The 20,258-nt window shown below is 34.3% G+C and overlaps 1 protein-coding gene across 2 annotated transcripts; it reads right to left on the minus strand.

Annotated features, from left to right (window-relative positions):
• Positions 1-769: 769 nt before the first annotated feature.
• LOC100250266 (pentatricopeptide repeat-containing protein MRL1, chloroplastic) lies at positions 770-18,755 on the minus strand. Of its 2 annotated transcripts, none has more exons than XM_002276396.5 (19): positions 18,304-18,755; positions 16,970-17,735; positions 16,597-16,828; positions 16,335-16,398; positions 16,088-16,232; positions 15,811-15,926; positions 14,052-14,180; positions 13,705-13,878; positions 13,379-13,543; positions 10,327-10,467; positions 8,741-8,840; positions 7,686-7,794; positions 7,488-7,579; positions 5,942-6,032; positions 5,176-5,407; positions 4,986-5,078; positions 4,459-4,507; positions 2,183-2,276; positions 770-1,218 (listed from the first exon to the last, which is right to left on the minus strand). In XM_002276396.5, the coding sequence occupies exons 1-19, from the start codon at positions 18,751-18,753 to the stop codon at positions 984-986; spliced, it is 3,477 nt and encodes a 1,158-aa protein (XP_002276432.3). In that variant the 5' UTR covers positions 18,754-18,755; the 3' UTR covers positions 770-983. The 2 variants fall into 2 exon arrangements, with proteins under 2 accessions (XP_002276432.3, XP_019074462.2); XM_019218917.2 differs by lacking the exon at positions 770-1,218 and adding an exon at positions 2,809-2,898.
• Positions 18,756-20,258: the final 1,503 nt, after the last annotated feature.

Below are 20,258 nucleotides of genomic sequence, written 5' to 3' on the forward strand. Positions count from 1 at the left end.
TTTTTATATTTATCCTTTTAATGTTATTTAATTTTGAATGCTTTTATTTTAAAATATTAAAAATATAAAATTATTCAAAAAAATAACTAAAATATTTTATAAATTAAATTAATTTGATAAGATAAATGATAAATTAGCTTATTGATATCTTTCTCCTTGACCATATTTATAAATAACTTTAATATATATTTATTTATTTATTTTATCTTTTTTTTAAAAAAAAATTCAAAGATTTCCATGAATTTTGAATAATTTTTGCTTTAATGATATTTTTTTTATATCAAAACATCCATTGATATTTTACCAATATTTGCAAAATACCTGTAAAATCCAATACCAATATGTTTGTGTTTATCGATATTTCAAATCATAACCATATTCCCCATATTTTGTAAAAATATTCATAATTTACGAAATTACGTTGGATATTAACTATGTTCTTCTATAAATATATTTATTATTTGTAAAAGATTGATATGAATTTTTTATATCTTTTAATCAATTTTGATAGATTTTTTTATTTTTACAAAAATATTTTGACATTGATAGTTTTGTAAAATCAAATAATCGATATTTTCATCATAATCGAGTTTTGATTGCTAAAGCAAGGAAATGTCGTCACATTATGGCTGGAGGCAGAACAATGTTGTTCTGGATGTTTAAACCTATGACAGAAACAGAGAAACTACAGCAACTGGGTGTTGATTCATGGAAGAGAAGAAACGGCATTGTTTTGGTATCTCAAAAAATGGATGTTTAAACCTTATGATGATGAAAGGAACATCTCTCTTTATTAATATAAACGGATCATAAGATCTTTCAAAAACTGATCTCTAAACCCTAAAGCTCTACTTTATTTTTTCTCACCTCATATTATATTTCCTCAAAGGTACCAAGGACAAGGCAGCAAGTTGAGCTTAGTGCAGGCATCAGCATTGTAGGTGCAGGCCCTTGCTGAGAATCAAAAGATGTGCCTCCCCCTCCTAGTCCAAAGAGAGATTGCCTGTTCGAATTTTGCGCTGCTGAAGACTGATCCCTGTTCCCAGCCGCGATTGAGAAGAGCTCAACTCGTCCACTTTTCCACTGAAAGGACCAGCAAGCTTTGGCTGAAACCACCTTCTCGTGGCAAGACCATTGATTCTGATTTTCCCGCGTGATTCATTCCCTTGGTAAGGTAGTCCTAGCCTCCTCAACATGGATGCAACTGCCTGGCTAATCCTGTCAACCAAAATGATTCTACCATTCACAACAATCCAAGAGTAGCCATTGCACTTGAAGCATACATAGGACCTAGTGACTAAGAGTAGGCATTATAAAGTTTTTTTAAGGGAAAATCACATCTCTACCTATAGATAAATCTGAAAAACTATGACTACATACTGATAGTCTAAAGGTTTGATCCTGCACATGCATGCGCTTTAGGATTCAGCATTGAATAAAATGGCAGTAGATGGACAGAGTTTGCATACTCATCTCTTTCCGGAACAAAAATGTCTACCAAAATTAGGACACAGAAGCTATATGGTTGACAATATAGTTATGTCAAAGATCTTTGGAGAGGTAGACCCTGAAAATATTCGAAAGAGTAGCAAAAACCTACCAACTTTCTCAATAATGAATTTTACAATTGTCCACGATGGCTTTCTTTATTTTTATAATTAACATTATCACATTAATGGCCAATGCTCTCGTGAAACTCAGCATACTTGTGTGTTGTTTTCCTTGTGCTATGACTTATCGATGTATGTTAATGTTTCTCATGACATTTTCCAAGACTTCATTGGAAGCATACGTTTTCTTTTAATTTTCTATAAATTTTCAGGTTTCCATGATTTTGAACTAATGCTAGAAGTAATACCTCTAGGAGTTAGAATTGTTGGAAATTGACATTTCAATCACTGATTGGATATTTGAGCATTCTTCATTTGCCTTACCTTAAATTTATCACTCAGACAGCAGCACTCAGCCAACTTCAATTTTTTTATCAGACACCCAGCCAACTTCATCATTATCTCATAATTTTCTTTCTAAATATTAGATTGACAAATATAGTATTAATTGATAACCACCTATAATAACCAATATCCATAAAAGACAAAGAAATTAATACCAATATGTTTTTTCAATATGTAGAGCACTGGTGAGGTGATACCCTTGTTAAAATAATCAAGAAGCTCCTCACCTTCCTGCAAGGTTAATTGCTTTCTCACCCTTGGGAGCGAGAACTTGTGTTGTCTCCGTAGGTAGCAAAATGGTCATGCTAGGTAACTTTGCTCCTGCAAACAAATTCAAAAGGAAGAGACAAACCAAACCGGTTAGCCACTTTAGTTTGGCATTCTTCTTACACTTATATGTATATATATATAACAAATTCAAAAGCAAGAGAACAAACCAAACGGGTTAGCCATTAGCCATTAGGATGTCCAAGCAAAAGGATATCTTACATCATTATCTATTCAATTGATGGTTCTCCTTTCATAATTTCTATATTTCTGAAGTTTTACTGCAATCTACTTCAGAAAAATGACTCCTAGTATAACCCATCAAAAAGTAAGATGGAAAAGGATCAAGAAACGCACCACAATGGGTGTGCACTAACCAACTATTTGATAGAGGATTACAAAGAGCTACTTAACTTTTTAAACTGGTTCAAATGCATGCAAGGTTAAAGTGTTTTTGCAAAATGCCAAAAACAATGGCTTCTCCAGAATATATTGGCAAATATTTCCTGGAAGACCAGGGTATTAATAGATAAAAGTTAGAAAAAGAAATATGCAATAAAAAACAAGTTGTATTCCACAAGATTACATGAAAAACTCCATCAATCTATGCACAAATAGTGTGCATACATGATATATCTGCAAGTATCATGAGAACAAGGCCCTCTATCCAATGTACCTGGAAGTATTAAAATGAGGATTAAGACATGCTCAAAACAAAAAATTTAGTGATAAAGAAAAAAAACGGAAACAGTTACAGAAGTGCATCATGGAAAATCGATAAAAAAGAAGCCTATATTCTATTGAAAGGGGGAGAAAAAAGGGACTGTCCCATCATCTCATGAGATTTGATTTTGAGGTAATAGGAAGAGGTAAACTTCTATATACGTAGCATCATATGCCTAATACAAATGATTTTGAGCAATCTTTTAAACCAACTAGAGGATAGAGACAAGTTAATCCCTTACCAAGGTTTACCACATTTGCTCTTAATAATTATGCTAGTCAAGGTTTTAAGCAAGCAGCTCCACAATAACATGGGATCCCAGGTTCCTTCTAATGGCATTATCACACATATCAATGACACTCTTAAGGATGTCCATTGGCTCTAGATGACCTAAGCATATTGGAAAATAATGATTTTGACATTGGAAGCAGCAAAAAGATTTTATTTTCTGCAGGGTGAACCCTAATCAATGATGATAAAAAGAGAGCATTCCAGTTTATATGGAAAATTTGCTCTTCAAGGTGGTTTCTTCAATTTCCCAGTGCATCAATTCATAAATGGGACCTTTTCAAGTAGTGGTATAGAGGTAAAGATGTAAAGATGTAATACACCGCCTAGTAATGCCTTGCTATCAAGTAATCATTAAGCCCAACAGTTTTTCTGTGCTTATGAATGATCATTGTGACAAATAATGCTCTCCCTGAACAATATTGTCATTATGACAATGAACAAGGAGCATTTTGACTTTGAACAATACCACATAATTTTCATTTTGCAAATCACATTTCAAGATGAGATTATAAAGAGTTGAGTCTTTTTAGATATTCAACAGTTGGAAGCAGTTACCTAAGTATTTGAAGAATATCAAACATTAACCAGACTGCCAAAATATCAAAAGACTCCACCATGGGCACTGAAGTGAAATGATGAAAGAAGGAAACAAAAATTTAAAGGTTGACAAATAAAGCAACTTGACCAAATTTCAAGTGAACTCCATAAAACTTGTCAAAATTTAATACTGATGAAATTTGAGTTAAGTTGACAAAGTGAAATTGAGCTAAGTTTTTCTTAATAGTCATGTTGGCCTTGGAACAAATTCAATAACTCAGATGTAATATTTTTCTGCTTCTATAAAATACTTTATTATTCATTCTATAACAATAGCAATCACATAAAATGCCATATATCAACCTGAGTTTACTAGAAAACAGGATAGCTATAAGTATAATCACTCAACTATTATGGTTGAAATAATTCTTTTTTGTTTTTTCTTTCAATTTTGAGAAACGAGGGGTGATAACTGGATAGAACACATACTTTCTTTAAAGGATTCAAAACAAACAAACAAACTTTCACTATAATTTACTGTTTGTTCTTTCAACAGTTTGTAAATATATTCAATTACACATCCTTCTTCATTAAAGAGTTAACTTCAGCCCTTCAAGTAACGCAGAAGCAAACTTAGGAGCATATCTTACTGAAAAAAATAAAGATCAATGGAGATAGTATTACCAGCAGCAAGTCGATGCTTGAGACCTTTCAAAACTGTTAAGAGGTACACCTGGACAGTTTTCAGTAAGAAATCAGTAAGCATAAATTTATGAATAGCACATAAGATTGCTGAGTTTCACTTTTTACTATATTAAAGCAAAATTATGTTGTTGATAATGATGATGAAATATTAATAAATAAGCGAGAACATATCTCAGAGCAAGTTTTTATTGCTGGATGTGTCAATGATAAGGATAATGAAGATAATGAAGCAAGAATATATCTTGAAGCAAGGTTTTGTTGCTGTAAGCGTCAATATGTGGCATCTCCAGAAGTTTTTTAAGAGGTTATAGAAAATTGGGAAGTTACAACTCAAACCTCCAATTAAATCAACAAACTTAAGTGAGCTGAAAGTTCCCAATGTTCATGACAGAAGCAAAGAACTTGAATTGATAACACAAACCGGACAGTTATATATTACACATGAACAAATTGTATGAGAAATTAAACACTATCATATGAAATTTCCATGTTACAAACAGGCTCACCTCAGCAATTCGGATCTGCAATCTCCTTGTATCAACAATGACAGGACTTTTCTTGAAGGATACACATGACACAACTCCAAGTGAAGCAGCTTCCTAAAATTTGGGAACAATTTCCTATGATCCGTCCAGTAATTTTCATGATAAAGCACAAGTTTAGGAAAAAGGGAAATTATTTTAGTTGTGTACTGACCTCAAGTAATGAAAAAGCACGAGAGTCATATTCGCCAAATCCATCTATCAATGAACATAGGTTTGAGCGTCTTGAAGCATCAGCACTCACTCCCAGATTCTCAATGAGTCTATTTCTCAAGGAAACATCACGGGGAAACTGCAGGCATCCCAAAACTTGTGAAAGAAGTTCCATAGTGGGTATTACTCCAGCTGAAACTGTTTCACGGTAGACCATTAAGGCCGATGAGGTCCTACAGGAAATTTGTTGGGAAAAGAACTCATTTTAGGAAAAAGACAATCCAGCATAATTATTCATGAAAATAGCCAATCTTTGAAACATTTTCAGGGTAAACATAGGATGTGGGATTAGTTTCTATAAGTGTTTAAAAGTGCCCTTCAAATTATTTGAATGGAATACAGAAACTGATCTTAAATCGAGGAATTGAAAATTCTCTTTTCTTTAGAGGGAGGTAAGTTCAAAATTATTTCTTCCCTTTTTAAGAGAACACTTACATTAGAGAAAAAGATGTAGTGAACAAATGCATTATTCATTCATAATAACTGTATAAGGGCATCATTTCATGACTATGAAACATTTTATAAAAACTGCAGTAAACTTTGATGTACAAGGTGAAATTTCACGGGGAAAAGGAAAAAGAAAAATTAGGAAATCTATTTTTCAATATTTCACTTACTATATTTTGAAGCATGTATTTTGCATTTGAAAACCTGTAATAAGAAAGCATGCATAGTAGAAAATTTGGATTTGCAAAAGAATCAAATACCATTTATTGTCAATCTGTGGCCTTCCTGAGTTGAAAGACAAAACAGGTTCACCAAGTGCACAAGCCTTCTCGAATCTTCGTAAGCACATGCCTTAAAAGAGATCAAAGTTAATGGATTATCAAAACTCATAAAAAAAACCCAGAGGCTACCATATAAAATTAGGAAGTTTGGACAGGTCAGAAGACAGGGAAGAAACAATCTTCATCACCACTTCCTTCAGAGCCCAAAGAAATATGAGTGAGGATCAAAGCCACAAAAAGGAAGCTACTAAACATTATGAATAACATAAGATGTAAAATGATTTCGTTCAACTCATGGAAAAGTGGGAACTGGTTTCATTGGACTGATGAAAAGTTAAAATTCAGTTCCTAACTTCTCTAAAAGAAGATTTACATTACTAAGTAGCCAGAATCCATGCAAGAAATAACTCTATTCTCAACTAAGGATAGTTTTTAAAAATCAGGAGGTATTTCAAAATTAACAGGCAGAAATACTTCTTCTCGTTCATGGTGTGATCAATTTCAAAGAATTCAGATGAGTAGAATGCTCATTTTGGATCTGACTAAAAATGTCTAGTCCATTTGGCTCTCTTGGATCAGCTTGCATTTTATTCTTATTTTATTTTGCTCTTCTGGAAAAAGGAATCGACCTATGCTGAAAGTATCTCATGAATAGATTAAGATAAACTGGTAAACTGACACTTAATTTTCTGATAAAGTTTTCTTTAGCAGCTCAATCTAGTAAATGATTAATGCTTGATCTTTATTGAAACAAAGGGTAATAGCTAACTGTTGCTCAGCTGTCAAAAAGTTGTATTTTCCATATTGGCTTTCCACTATTGATATTAGCAACAATTTAATTTATGAGAGGACACCACTCTCCAGACTAAAATGAAGCTAGAATAGGTCTAAACTTCCGAACTAGGTGAGACATAAGGACCTCACATATTTGATACTTCTTGTAATCTTGCAAATTTTCTTAATTATTAAGGGGATATTGGCCAAAGAAGTAAAACTCAAAAACCTTTTTATCTGCAGCATTTTAGTGCATAAAACCATTTTTAGATGGGAAAGCCAAATAAAAAAAGAAAAAAATTGTTATTACAAAAATTTCCAATCTTTTTCAAAAATTATGACAAAATTAAGCTCTCTTATAAACACTAAAAGTGATCCTGTTGAATTGTACAGTTGTTATAGCCTAATTGACAAATCAGTGTGTATATATTTAGTTAGGAAAATTACCCCTTCAATCATGGGATTTATAGGTTCGACTTCTCTAAATTAGTTTATTCCTCGAATAGTATATATATTGTTGTGTACCAATTATTTTGTTCAATGAGAAATCATCATTCTCTTATTTTTCTTGTCAGATCCAAATACATAATAGAAATAGAATCTTGAAAGTTGTCATTAATGAAATATACACATTTAGAATGCCACATGGAACATGATGGAAGAATCCACTTCCTTGGGATGCTCAAAAACCAAAGATTCATGTAGGGAAAATGCATAGAAGCTATTGAAAAGCAAAACCAATTGAACTTACCAACCAGGCATCTGCACATAACAAGATTAGGGGCTACACTGTCTTTTCTCGCCTGAGAAAGTATCATGAGGCCTACATCTATATCATCTTTTCTGCAAAGATGAAAAAAATAAAATTAAGTACATCTTGTCAAAAGCTATAGGCTAAAAAGGAAAATTGAAAGCCAAAATTTAAATAATCAAAATTTAGAGAAATTACTTTTCACTGGCCACTAAAAGAATGGAGTATGTGATAGTGTTTGGACACAAGCCCGCTCTCTTCATGTCAGATAGAACTTCCATAGCCTTCTCCAGTTGTTCGCCTTCACCTGTGGTGGAGCTGTTCATGTGATTTCTCAATCCAATTTTTGCTATAATAATTCATTTCAGACAAAGCAAATCAACATAATATTCTCAAAATTATTTAAGTTCCTTTTTTTTTTTAACAGAAGAAGGAAATACTGCATTAAATAAAACAAAGTAAAATTTACGCATGTTTAAAATGTAAGAAATATTTATATGCCAGTTTCTGCTGTTTGTCAAAATCCTGGTCCAAAAGTTTATCATAAATCTGGAAATCCTATGCCATTATGTAAGAGTTTAGTAGCTTCACGCATCATCACCAAAGTAGCTGGGCAGTTTTGGAGTGAATCCTAGAACCCACAAGCACTACTCTGGTCCTACAAAGCATTAAAAGCTTGGTCTAAATCCATCGTCCAATCATCTCTGACCAGATTTTGGTCAAGTACCTATATAGGCTCATCAAAAATCACAGAAACATATACAAAAGAATGGAGAATTAAGGAAACCCATAATGCAGTAGGGCGTCAGTTTCATGGTTCATCGTTGAGAAACTAAAAATCCTCCCAACAGTTGATCCCTTCCCAAAAGAAGGACATTGAGAGTTCATGTCTCCTTTTCATATATGAATAAGTAGCCCAAGACAGAGGAAGAATGTAGCCAGCTTGCTGAGATTAACCCTTGGTATATACAATTTCTTGGGCCTGATGCTCTAAGGATTTCAAGAGGATTATACTCAATGCTCTAAGAATTTCCAGAGGATTGTACTTGATGCTCCAAGGAATTGTAGAGGATTGGACTTTTGATCAATCCCCTTAACCCAATCCAGTGGTCCAACCAAGTTTTGAAATAATGCTGAGTCATATGATCAATTGGGATACCACATGCACCATGACTCTAGAAGAAAATTGGACTTTTAACAGTATTCCTATTATCATACTACCAGAAAAATTTATGGAAGAGAAATAGACTTACACAAGGCAGTAATCAAGGCATTCATAGTTGATACCGTTGGATTCAATTTCATGGACTTAATATCCACATACAGCTCCAGTGCCTTCTGCCAGTTTTTGGCCTGAAACAAGGATTAGGTAATGATATCATCAACACAGAAGGTTCAATAGCATAATGCAATTACATGATTAAATCATTTTCAAAGGAATAAAGCAGGATAAATCTACTTTCTATATAGATGAAGGAAATATTTTCAAAATCTGAGCAAGAGAATCTGCTTTCAGCAACCCAATCATGGTGTGAGTTAGGAATACATCAAGAACAAAACTTTGATACCCATAATGAGTTCTTGACAAAACCAGGATAATAATTTCAACCGAAGTGTACAAATTTTAATATATATATATATATATATATATATCTTTTCTTATTTTTAGGCTAGCAGACGCTTGAGCCAACGTCTCTAGTACAAAACCCAACAAATTTAATCAACATCTTTTGTTTAGAATAATGCTACTAAATATCACAATTCCCTTTCACAACACACATCAAAGATCAAAAGCATGCACAGAAGGGCCTATTTCTTGTACATGGTTAAAGAAAAAAATTAATCTAGTGGGGATAAGGTCACAACTTGGGCTCAACTAGCACCAACCCAGTAAAAAATTTTGGGACCTGATGTGCAGCAGGGTTGAGCTGATCTTGGACTGTCCCCAGCTGAGCAAGGAAACACGTCTGTGCTTGAAGTACATCGGTATTTAAAATTTCTTTATAAAAGGTTATAAATACAAGATATAGAAAAACCACAAAATGAAACAAGATCCAAAATAGGTTTGTTCTCAACCAAGATGTCTTGTGCTTGATTCAATTCATGTTTGGTGGCAGTGTTTTAAATTATAGAAAACAGTAGTATTAAGTTTAAGCCAGGGAGATTTCAGACCTTTAATCGACCTTGTAGAGATCATAAGCTAATATTGGTTCATAAATCTCACGCTGGAACTTTAACTTGGGCTGAGCTGAGATTGATGGAACCAGGATTGGCTTGGACCTTTATGTGGGTTATTAATCAATAAATTGTGAATCTGTGAAGAGCCTAATGCGTATTATTTAACTTCCAAATTTCTTTTTATTTGCTTGTGTCTTCTAATATGAAAAATTTTCTTGTAATACTTACTGGTAGATTTCATAAACTAGCAATGAAACAATACCAAGAAGGGTAAAAGAAAAAAAATAAAAAATTCCAACATCTATTTTGAACTAGCATTAATCACTTCAGAAAAAAGTAATTAAAAAAAACATTAGGAAAATATTAGTCAAAAAAAAAGATTTTATTGCTAAATATGAAATTCCTATGATCATAAATCTAGATGTCAAAATTAAACCATGAAAATTTGTTAACCGTAACTAAAATCCTTGAACAAGGTGAATTTAGGGGCTACAAAGGCAAGCTAAACCCAGAGATGATTTGGGAGCTGGTTGGAGGATCCTAAAATTGCTATTGTGGTTAGGCATATTTCAAGACCATCACTTGAAATCCACAAGTGAAATATCCATACACATCAACATATCAAAACAACTTTACTTAGAACTAAGTAGATGGAACATACATTGCTACAAGCCCCCATCAATGAGCTATATGATACAATTCCAAGAGGTATTCCTTGAATCCTGGCTTCTTGTATGACCTCAAAGGCAGCATCCAGCTTTCCAGCATGCCCAGCAACATCTATCAATGCACTGAGAAACATCTGCATGAGAGATTTGATACTTGAGTAAGCAACCTCCTTATTGTGGTATGACACATGAAATGGAACCAATGCATTTTTGAAACTTCACCTAAATAATTTACTAAAGTTGAAGGTTGTGCAACAGGAAGAAGACCTTGGATAAGCTGGCATAAATAAAATCCTATTTGAAAGCAGTAGATATCAGATAAACTTTTCTCTCTTGCCGGCAGTTTTGGATGTGTCAGACAAGCATAGGTTTTAAAATCCATGTGACATTTTTCACATGGGTTTTTGACATATGCTAAACAATAAAATAGAAGACAAACCAAAACCAAATGAGAACTGGAATAATGGACCTTTTCCCATCCTAAGTATTGATATAAACATACAAGCATATCTAATTTGTATAGTTATCCAAAAAGCATTACAAGGTAATTCCATTCTGACATTTTGGCAGTAAATGAAAAAATTCCTAATTTGGGGCCAATATGTATCCTTCATCTTCTTTTTCTTCTTTGATAATGGATGAAATCTATTAATGTGAAAAAGCCAATACAAGTAGACTTCTTCTATTTCTTCAATTTGTAAATTTTAAGACAACTAGAAAAGGAGCCACCAAAGAGCCATGCTGAACCATAGCATTAACGGAACCCAGAGTTTGTCAAATATGCTAAACAATGAAACAAAAGTTGAACTAGGAACAAGTGAGAAGCAGGATTTTACATAACAAAATATAGATATAAATGCATAAGCCTATTTAATTTCCATATTTACCCAACAAGCATTAAAAGATAATCACCTTCTGACATTTTTAGCAGTAAATAAAAATATTCCTATACTTGGGGCCAATCCTTGTGTTCTTCATCTTCTTTTTGTTTGTTATTTTTTCAGTAGGTAAATATTAATATTAGTCTACTAAAAATGGCCTAGCAACACGAGTGTGTACCCCAAATACAGAGCAAGTATCTAAAGGACGCTAAAAGGCACAAAGAGAAACCCAAAAAACCATCACAAAACTAACACATCCCAAACCATGACAAAGTTTAACACAGATGAAAGACTGTCCCTGATCGACTTCCTAGACCAAAGGAAACTGGAAAATAGAATAATGAAATATTCTTTTAAAGACTGATCAGAGAGTTCCAAACCTTCAAAAGTTGTGCAATTATGCTCTTGCTAGTGGTCCAAAACAAGCACAACGGAGACCTCCAAACTTTTTCTTCACTTCTTTCCCAATAAAATTCAATGACAACCTACCAAAACCTACTTTATCAACCCCAAAACACTAATGAGAAGCCAAAAATAGAGAATAGAAAATCCCACAATGCCCAAGCTTTACAGTTTTACCAGTGTAGAGGAGGGGACACTGTGACCATGCTAAAGACAACATCTACATGGCAATGGTACCAACCATTCTGGGAACTTGACATACACAGAACCTTCTATTAATTTTCACATTTGAGGGTTTCTAGGCCTCTAGGGATAACTATAAAAGCTGGCCCAGTAGAACTTATTAATCAAGGGTAGTTGAGTTCAGAGTAAATTTGATTAGCCTTTTCAGCTGTAATCTGACCTATGACATATGGGTAAGCAGTTGGCATTGTTTCTTTTAAACATGATGATTCAAATTAGTTTTTAACATGTATTTTCCTTCCTATGGTGGGTTGGACATGGAGGTATTTGACATTTTGGTGGTATTTTGTGAGATTCACACATGATACTTCTGATGTGGTTTATTATTTGGAATGAAATGAATAATGTTGGAAGATGTTTGACATAAATGACTGTTAATTTTAATGATGGTTTTGAAGGCATGTGATGTTGCTGCAGTCATGTGTTATTTACTAGTACCACAAGTGTCTAAGCCATGTATGAAGAAAAAACCAGTAAGTCAGATAAGTGAGCCAAATGATCAAATTAAAACTACAAGGTTGGTAGTACCAGTTACTGGCATGGAACCAGTTAGTGGTGCTATTTGGCAAACAGAAATTCCATTTTGTAGTCTGTACTACTCTCTTTTGCACCAAATCTAGACACCAATTAGAAGGGAAAATCCCTTCCGAGACAAAGTCAAGAACTTTTTGTGAATAGACTCCCTGGTTTAAGTACCCCTTAGCCTCAAACGAGAGGATTTATATGGATTAAGCAGCCTCCAATATAGCCTGGCTAGAGAGTTTCAGCATTGTTGTGTGCAAATGAGCATAAAAGCAAAACCAAGGGAACCATACTTCATCAATGAAGCACTTCCATAGGAAAATTGCAATTCTGATGTAGCCAATGTAGTCTGGATTTCATTGTAAGAGCACACAATGTTATAAGAGAATATGGATGAAATGCTTATTGAAGTTATAATAGGGGCATCCTATCATGTTGGACCAAAATGGAGAACATGAAGGTTCACTTGGCTAAAAATGCTTTTGAAGGAGTTCCTTGTTCCCACCAAAAAGACCAATAGGTAAGGCTGAAATATATTTTAGAAATTTCTTTTATCAAAGAATGGATGGATTCTAGGTCAATTTCCAGTTCTATATGAGATTGTAAGTGCAAGTTCATGCTTTACCTTAGGCATGTTAGGCATTTATGATATGCAAGTATCAATTTGAGGATCATCAGGATTTTCTGGTCACATGGTATATAATTGGTGAAGATGGCTATATTATTCTTAATTTTATTCATAGGTTAGGCTACCCAAACCACAGAAATTACAACCATTTGAGACAGAGAGCACAGCAGGGCACAGTTTTTTCCATTCTTCCATAAACACTTGATAATCTAAACTGACTAAATCAACTGAAATCACTAAAATTATCACAATTTGACTACTCTTAAAAGATTAAATCTCATATGCAGCATTGTTGATGACAAACCAATACACAAAAAATAAAAATCCAACTTTACATGTCACATCAAAAGTCTAATGTCAAAGAAATACCTCATCAGGAACCACGCCTTTCCTCGTCATGTCAGTGTACACACTGTATGCAAACTCCCAATCACCAATCTGGCTGTGACTACTAACAGCAATGGTGTAAACCTCTGGAGTGCCCTTAATGTTATATTGATCAATCATCTTGTATACTTCTCGTGCCCTATCAACCTAAGAGATCCATTATTGAGTTAACTAAAACAGACCACCAACAAGACAATAGGAAAACTGATACTAAATGCATAATAATGGAGAAGAAAGTAATGCAGCAGTTTCTGAAAGAGAAAAAAAAAACAAAAAAAGGAGAAAAAAAACAGACAGACAAGCATTACCTGACCAGCATTTGTGCATGCCTTTATCAATGCACCAACAGTGATGTGATCAGGGTCTATTGGTTGTGTCTCGGCCCTCATTTCTGCTAACACATCAAAAGCACGATCCACAGCTCCTGATTGACCACATGCAGTGATAAGTGCATTGAATACAACTCGATCTGGCTCCACTTTCTACTGCATATCAACATCTTATCAGTTTGAAACTTATTTAATATTCAAAATGCAGAAGCAAAAATGAACAAGCTGGGATGTTCTTGTACAAACTACCATAGACATGAAATCATTGGAACGAAAAAGAAAAGTGCTAACAAAGGAGATTAGAAAATCTATGACTAAAATCATACCTTGGACCTCATTATTCCATAAGCACCAAATGCCTTAGCAACTTGTCCAGCTCTACCACAACCATCAATAAGTGCACCATATGTATGAACATTTGGTTCCACTTCAGCATTAACCATTTCATGAAACACCTATAGATGCAACTTCAAAGCAATTCATATGGGAAACCAACAATATAAGAAAATAGCATGTTTTAGGCAAGATCTATACGAAATAGAGGATGACAATTTCACACTAGGACATTGATAAGCTGCAGATAATATAGACAAAAATATATAATATAAACTATCAATGAGTATTGAAACTTTATCAAACCTAAAAATCATTTTTACATAAGATGCAGTTGAACTGGAGAGAAGTACAAACTTTTTCCATGAACAAATGTTTTATTAAGCACTTACAATATAAATGAAGGCAAAACTCAAATACATGCATTGTGTACCGAAGAAGGAAAGGGTAACAAAATCAATCAAGACAAAACAAATCTTATCCAAGAAATGGAGAAACACCAATATAGCCTGAAGTTGAAGCCCCTTGAAGCATGGAATTGATAAGAGCACTTTTTTTTGAAAATGGAAGCCCCATACATTCTGAAAGAGCATTCAATTTCGGTCCTCCCAAACAGACTTTAGAAGATGATGGAGAGTGGCTATCCAAATAACATTGTTCACTTATACTGCCCCTCTATCCTCGATCAGCCGTTCCTTATGGAACTTTCAATTTTCATAGGGATATGATCATTTAAGTCCAATCACTGGACCTCAAAAATCTCAAATTTACCTACATCCAACTTTCAAGACTATGGGCTTTGGATCTTTAGAGTCAAATGGTTTTTCCATTTGCTTACTTTAAATACCAAGAAATCAAGTCCCATCCAATTTCCTAAGGTAATCTAGCCCTCCAAAGCCTCTCCTAAGCTCACATTTCTATTAAATTTTCTAGTCATACCTGGATTCTTCAACTTTACCCAGCATACCCACATCAACCAGATATGCCAGCGGTGTGAGTGTGAGATCCTTGTCAGATATTCCCATTGGGCTTCTAATATTGACTATTTTGATACTTTTTAAATAGAAACAAAAGAGAAAGGAAAGAGTTTTTTTTTTTTTTCTTTTATCAAGAATGTGTTAACTTTTGCTTCCAACTTACTTTAATTGATTTTTTCTTTTATTATGTCATATTCAAGTATCATTCAAGATCCTTTTCAGCCACTCCCCTATATCCTAAAAATAGAGATGTGAAGGATCAAACACCAAGAAATACACCTGCACTTGAAACTTGCACCCAAACCCATGTAATGTGGACATTCCCTACAGTGACATCCTAATTTTAAGGCCATACAAGGCACACTTGCAGCCCAGTATATTTAAAACCATGTCTAGGCTGATCAACTTAAGAGTAATAAAACCTGTACAGCCCAGGTTATCTTTCAAGCCAGCTAAGGCTATGAAAATCAGGGCCAATCCCAACCCAGACCGTAGCTAACCACTGTCCACACCATATTCCCTAAGGTTCATAACTAAAAGAATCCTGTCGTATGGTAATTAATTGATTGCATTAGGTCGGCTTCAAGTTTTTTAACAAAATAAATTTTTTTTCTACCATATAAAGCAGGCTGCACTGTTGAGGGGATGTATAGAAGGTAACTGCATGAGGATGAGAAAAAAAAAAGTAGTAAAACTAGTGAGGAAATCTCAGTCAAAAACCACAAATATTGACAGTGATCTAAACTATAACAAACTGGCAAGGAAATAAACATACTTCAAACATTGCATCAACTTTTCCACTTTTAGCACAAGTTGATATCAAAGTAGTATAAAGTTTGCAATCAGCTTTCAGTCCGGCCTCCCGTACAAGTTGTAGAACTTGGAATGCTCCTATAGATACAATTGAGATATAAGAAATTTGAAGAATATTTATACACAGAAATGACAGATTCTGTTGTGGTAACAGAACCCCAAACCACCTCACCATCCAATCCTCCCCCAACCCAGAAAGTAAAAAAAGGAAAAGAAGGCAAGACGACACATGAAATTACCAGCTGAATCTTGAGAAGTTGCACACACAGACATAAGCATATTAAATGTACTCAACGTTGGAGTTGGGATCAACTTGGCAAAACGAAAAGCTTCTGTAACAGCCTTTTGACTTCTGCAGATTTTGAAAAACTTTGCATGATAAACCTGAAACCAGAAAATGTAATAAGTTATGACTTGAAACAACAAATATAAGTCAAATTTGCACAATGGCAATTACAGATGACAAATGAAAGGATACAACTTCACCTTATCCATATCCAACAAGCCCATTTTTTCCATATCTTCAAGCAATTGTATGCAGTCAGATAACCTAATAAAACAAAGAGCTATTCAATGACAAGAGAAATTTTAGAGATAATTTTGGAAAGCAAAAGCTCAAAACACATAATGCAACGACGTACGATCTAACAGTGCCTGATCAAATACACAGAGAAAAAACAGTTTGCTTCAATGTTCATTCAAATCAAATCATTTGTTTCATGAAAAACACATCAAAGATGAGATTTACCTCCCTTCACTTAATAATCGGTTGTAAGCACTGAATTTCTCAGAATCATGATATTTTTCTTTGACAGTCATGCCATTAGACAAAGGGAACTGGGACAGATTTCTATGGTCGCTCAGAGGTGGAAGCCTTCCGTTCTTGTCTCTGGGAAATCCCTTGCCTTTTACTAGGTCATTCCTTTTACCAGAAGAACCTTCTTTATAACAAGAAAGAGACATTTTTCCTTCAACATAGTCTGGAAGAAACATCCTTTTATAAAGTCAGAACAATGGGGAACTAAAAAATCAAGGATTTCTTGCTATATTACAGGGCAAAACAAGAAGGAAAAAAGTCCACAGTAATCTACAGATAATTAAAAACTTTTGAATTGCATAACCTGCAGAAGAATGTGAGTTTTGGGCTGATAATTCTGCTTCCTTTGATGTAGCATTCCTCATTTGAAAAGAAACACCATTCCCATCCAAAAGGGAGGCATTTGAAGCTAATGTTTTTATACCATTGAAGTTTGGCATAGGTTTCATCACTGACTGTTTTGCCTCATAAAATGTGTAAAGCTCTTCTCTAATGGTATCTCTGAAAATGCCAGTAAAGGAAATGATTTCACTCTCTTCACCAGGTCTACCGCCTCTATTCTTACGTTCATTCACTCCTTCAAGTGCAATGATGTCCGGAACAGAAGCAGCAATGGACTTGGTTTGAACCACCGGTGTGGACAAGTCATAACCAAACTCGGTTTCCATTTGACGTTCTTCCAATTGCAATTCTGGCATTTCAGTTGCAAACACTAGAGGTTGCAGCAAGCCTGACTCAGAGAGCAGAGGAGGCAGGATCGATGGGCCTGCCTCTTCAGTTTCTCTTACAGATACACAATTTTTAGCATTAGATGAAAGAACATCCAACCTAGATGACTCTGATGTATTAGTGACATGAGTTTCTTCCTGCATCAAGGCAATTTCTTGCCATGGAGCCTCTTTATCTTTGGAAGCATGGCTGACTTCTTCCACTATGTCCATTGTAGCTCTGCTTTCTTTTTCAGAGGTCTCCTTGTGAAGATCTCCAAAACCCAGAATTGCACTCTCCATAAATTGGTTCATAACATCTCTGCTCAGTTGGGATATTGCAAAACCTGAGGGACCTGAGACCTATAAGATTAGCATAAGTATTAGGAAGTTAACCATAACATCCAAAATTCACCACATAAATGTGTTGCCAGAGAAAACTGACAAGAAGAGGGGAAAAATCAAAAAGAGAAGGAAGTTGTGTTTATAGGCTGTTATCTTCATCACTGTTCCCAATAAATGAAAAAAATCAGACTGGACCAAACGTCATAATTGTACCAGGCATTGTTCCATAGAGGTCCATGTTTTCTCAGTTTCCAAACAATAAAAAAAAATAAAAATGCAAATTTTCTTTTCTTTACCGAAATTTTCTCAGGAACCTAACAGAGTTTCTACATTTAAAAAACATCGTCAAATAAACCATAATTCTAACCAATAAAAAGTAATCTCCACTTCCAAAATCCACAACCTCCGACCGCACCATAACTTCAAACCTCAAATCTCGGTTCCAGAAAACAAAATTATCTCACTACTGGTCCATCTCAACGTATTCTCCCCAACGTCATTTCCGTCCAAATTTCTAAATCTTTTACTATAGCATGAATTAGTCTTTAAAATAAGTCTTTAATTTCTAAAAGAAAACAAACCGCACCTCTCTGGAGTTCTTCCTCCGCCTTGAATAGCTGAGAAACACAACACTGAAAGCAAAAACAGCCGCCACAGCAACAACGACGAGAACCGGCTGCGAGCCCAAGGAAGCCTTGAAGTAGAACCTGGAAGGCGACTGGATCCGAAAACGTATATTTTTACATTTCTTGGGAGATCGGAGACCCGGAGGCCTCAAATTATGGCCGCAACCGAGAAATTCACGGCGGAGAGTGGAGAAAGAAGAAGAAGGAGAAGGAGAAGAGTAGAGTGGAGTGCATGAGATTAGGGTCAGAGCTTGAGATTTTGCGGAGAAGTTCACATCCATGGAAGTGTAGAGAGAGAGAGTGTGATGAGGATAGAGCGAAGAAGAAGATGAAGTGGTGGTTATGTGAAGTGTGGCGAGAGAAACGAAGATGATGTCCGTTTTGCTAATCCAGACTTGCTGACGTGGCATTGCTGCCTTTTTTTCAATTTTTTTTAAAACGTTTTCTCCGTTTGTGTAAGTTAACGGAAAAGAAGCGCCGTTGTGAGATATTTGTGAGCTCAGTTTTGTTATCTTCTTGGAAAATGGGAAATCTTTAAGTGTGATAGCTAGTTTCCGTTAAATTTTATGAAAAGTCTATTATCATTCGGTTTTAAAAATAATTTTCTCTATTTACATAACATTAATTCTTGTTTGATATTGAGGAGATTGATAAATTAATATTAATGTATTTTTTATTAAAAAATTTAAAAAAGAAAAGAATTTATATTAATAAATTACTGAAAAGTTAATAATAAATAAATTAATAATAAACTCATATATAAATAAACTGATAATAAATTCATTTCATGTATTTATTAAATAAATAATATAATTAATGTATCTTTAACTAATTTTTTCAAGGATTAAAAAAATATAAGTTGTATTTAAATTTAGGGCTAATTTTATTGAGACCCTAGTGTAAATACATCGAGTCACCACAAGTTTTAAATTTCATCAACCGGTACCCTTATAAGTGTATTTCATATATAAATTTTATTTTTTAAGAATTAAAATTTAGTTTTTAAAGAATTATTAAATTTTCTCATCTAAAATATTTTTATTTAAAATCTTTCTAAAATAAATTTGATAACCTGAATAAATTTATAGGGTACTAATCCATAAAAATTTGAAATCAACGGTGGTTAGGTGTATTTACATTAAATCTTAAACCTTAGGAAGTATCATTGAAATTAACTCTTAAACTTATGATTCTTGTTTGTTTACACAATATTAAAATTAACAAATAATATCAAATAATGAACATTAATTTTTTATTAAAAATTGTCAAATATTCATGATTCTAACTCCATGAATTCAATGGAAGGAATGTGCTGGACTTTGTGAAAATCCTCTCCTCCTTCTCTAAGTCTGTCCAGGAATGTGTCTAGAATCCCACTTACCTTCATTTTCCGGAGGGTGACAATGAACCTCTCAATCCATCGGGAACTGCCTTCAGTTGTTGACACTTCATGATCCTCAAATGGCAGAGACTGGGCATGCTTCAATGTTAAGTGTGGAAAGCATTGTGCTCTGGTAACCTGGTGATGCCTGCAGCGAGATACAGTCTATAAAGATCATGATGACAACCCGAGAGCAGTTGCCTTAAATCTCCTCCCACTGAAGAAATGAAACGACACTTAAGACGGGGCACAAGGGTTTGAAGATTACCTCCAATTGTTCAATGCTTTTTATAGCATGAATATGCAATTTGCGAAGATTTTTCAATTTGATAAGACCTTCTACACAACATTTGTTTGGATCAATGTACCTCAGAATCTCCAAGTTGGTCAACATGTGCAGCCGCAACTTCTTAGCATGGATTATTTTGTATCTCCAAGGAAGATATAGATGTCTCAATTGTTGCATCTTTCATAGAACATTTGGGATTTCTTCCCTGCTTCTTATCTTCATAATGTATGAAAAATCTTGGGATA

The sequence above is a fragment of the Vitis vinifera genome, chromosome 3 (assembly GCF_030704535.1).
Source record: "Vitis vinifera cultivar Pinot Noir 40024 chromosome 3, ASM3070453v1".
NCBI lineage: Eukaryota > Viridiplantae > Streptophyta > Magnoliopsida > Vitales > Vitaceae > Vitis > Vitis vinifera.